Source organism: Gavialis gangeticus, unplaced genomic scaffold (assembly GCF_001723915.1).
Source record: "Gavialis gangeticus isolate Ggan-Ray unplaced genomic scaffold, GavGan_comp1, whole genome shotgun sequence".
NCBI lineage: Eukaryota > Metazoa > Chordata > Crocodylia > Gavialidae > Gavialis > Gavialis gangeticus.
The window spans coordinates 96,040,593-96,042,583 of record NW_017728992.1 but is presented as its reverse complement, the minus strand read 5'-3'; the positions used below and the strand labels follow the sequence as shown (position 1 = coordinate 96,042,583).

General features: G+C 39.8%; 1 protein-coding gene across 1 annotated transcript in view; it reads right to left on the bottom strand.

Moving 5' to 3' along the window:
• Nucleotides 1-1,991, bottom strand: part of LPIN2 (lipin 2) — a 107,147-nt gene that overhangs the window by 12,493 nt on the left and 92,663 nt on the right. Inside the window, exon 17 of the mRNA XM_019525841.1 lies at nucleotides 821-973. Coding sequence (XP_019381386.1) covers nucleotides 821-973 — 153 coding nt within the window. The remainder of the gene's footprint in view (nucleotides 1-820; nucleotides 974-1,991) is intronic.

Below are 1,991 nucleotides of genomic sequence, written 5' to 3'. Positions count from 1 at the left end.
AGCTGGAACTGCCAATTCTATAGATGTTGCTGTTAATATGAACAAGTCAGACAAGCAGGTTTTGCATCTGGACTGGTAAATTTTCATGGAAGTGCTCCACCTTCAAAAGATGATTAAACCAATTAAAAGCAACAAACGAGAACACATTAGACAGATTCCTAGTTTTACTCCCACTGAGGTCAATAGAAGTTTTACCAGTAACTTCAAGTGGGAGCACAACTGGGGCCCTTAACAGTTGCAGTTACCATTAATTTTATTTTTTAAAATGACTTACCCAAACAAAAAATTATTCCATTTGTTGTTCCAATGTGATTGTCTCAAATGTTAGCCATCTGAAATCCCTCGCTGTTTTAACAGCAAGTAACCCACCCTACCTATATGTAGGAATCTCCAACATAAGTATGCTGTATACTCAGTGAAAAGCTGGGGAATTCAGATTAATATATGATATTTAACTCTCTAAATTCCGCAGCCATGCTTTTCTGAACAGAAGTGTATCAGTAAGTATAGAATCTTACATGAACTATTATCCACAGGATGGAAGGGGGAGAAGTGAATAAGCCTCTCCTTTTCTAAACTTATATTTCACCTGTTGTAATATAATACACCTTTAATACATGTACATGATCATGTTTCATTGCCAGAGAATCAACAGTGGTTATGATAAAACTAGAAAGTCTCTTCAGCTTCCTGGGGTAAACCTAAGACACAGAGGATACTTGTTAACCTTATACATTGGCTAATGCGATTTCTCAAACTTCTCTCCTCTCTTCCCCACTCTACATGTAGGAAATTGGCAATTGAGTACTCATGCACTTACCTATGAAAGGCAGAGAATAAGCTGCTGGGGGACAACATCAGGGGGCCTCTGGGTAGGATTGTTCCTTTGTCATTCACCCAGTGTAAATACCCTCTTGTCATATCTGCCATTCCAATGGCTCGGGCGGAGCAATACAGAAACTTATAGCCATTCCTAAGAAGAACATTCAACTTAGTACATATTCCAGCTAATGCAATCTTTGGTCTAGATAAATATTGTATTATGGTAGTGCCCAGAGGCATCGGTCAAAAGGTAGTGATCTCATTGGGGTGAGCTGTACAAAACAGAGCAGGAAGAGAACTCTCTTCTATGAAGAGCTTACAATGATTTAAATGCAAGACTTGAAAAGCAAGGTTAAGAAACAAACAGCAACAGGAAAAGAAAGCAAGGGTCATGCTACTAAAACCACCTTGTTATACTGGCTTGATATGTGCATAACTCAGTTCCCAATTGCTTAAAATTTTTGTTTAATTTTGTAAATTAGCATCTACAGCACTTTCAAAAAACCTTTATTAGTTACAGTAGTTACTTAACACTATGTAATTGCATGCAATGCCTCCCATTTTCAGATGTTACATGATTTTACTGTTGTTTATGGACAAAGATTTTTAGTACATCAGGCCAAGATATGCAAAATGAAAGGATACAACTTACTATACAACTTCATAGTAAGTTTCCAAAAATGTTCCTACCGATTTAAGCACATTAACTTTTTTATGTGAAAAACTGAATTTGATTATGTATTCTGGTTACATGTATAAGCCATATTCATTAGGGCTGTGTGAAGCTTCAGTCACCGATTTGATATGGTGGGGATTCAGCCCAATTCGGCAGCCGAATCTCCGAATCTAAATCAAATCAAAGACCTTTCAAATCTCTCCAAATCAAATCAGAATCGATTTGGAGAGATTTGATGATTTGGACATACACACAGCTTTATATGTTTTTTCTACATACCTCGAGGTACCAGGTGGCTTGTAAATGCTGAGGTGGATGGAGCATCCCACAGGAGCGTGGGGAGGGGGCCCATGTGCCCAGCAACGAACCCAGAAGTGGACTGGAAGTATGTCCAGTCCACTTCCAGGTCCGCCACCGAGCGCATGGGTGGGACCCACACCCCGTAGCTCCCCAGCTTGGCAATTGAGCCTGGGTGCCCCCCCAGACCCAGGAG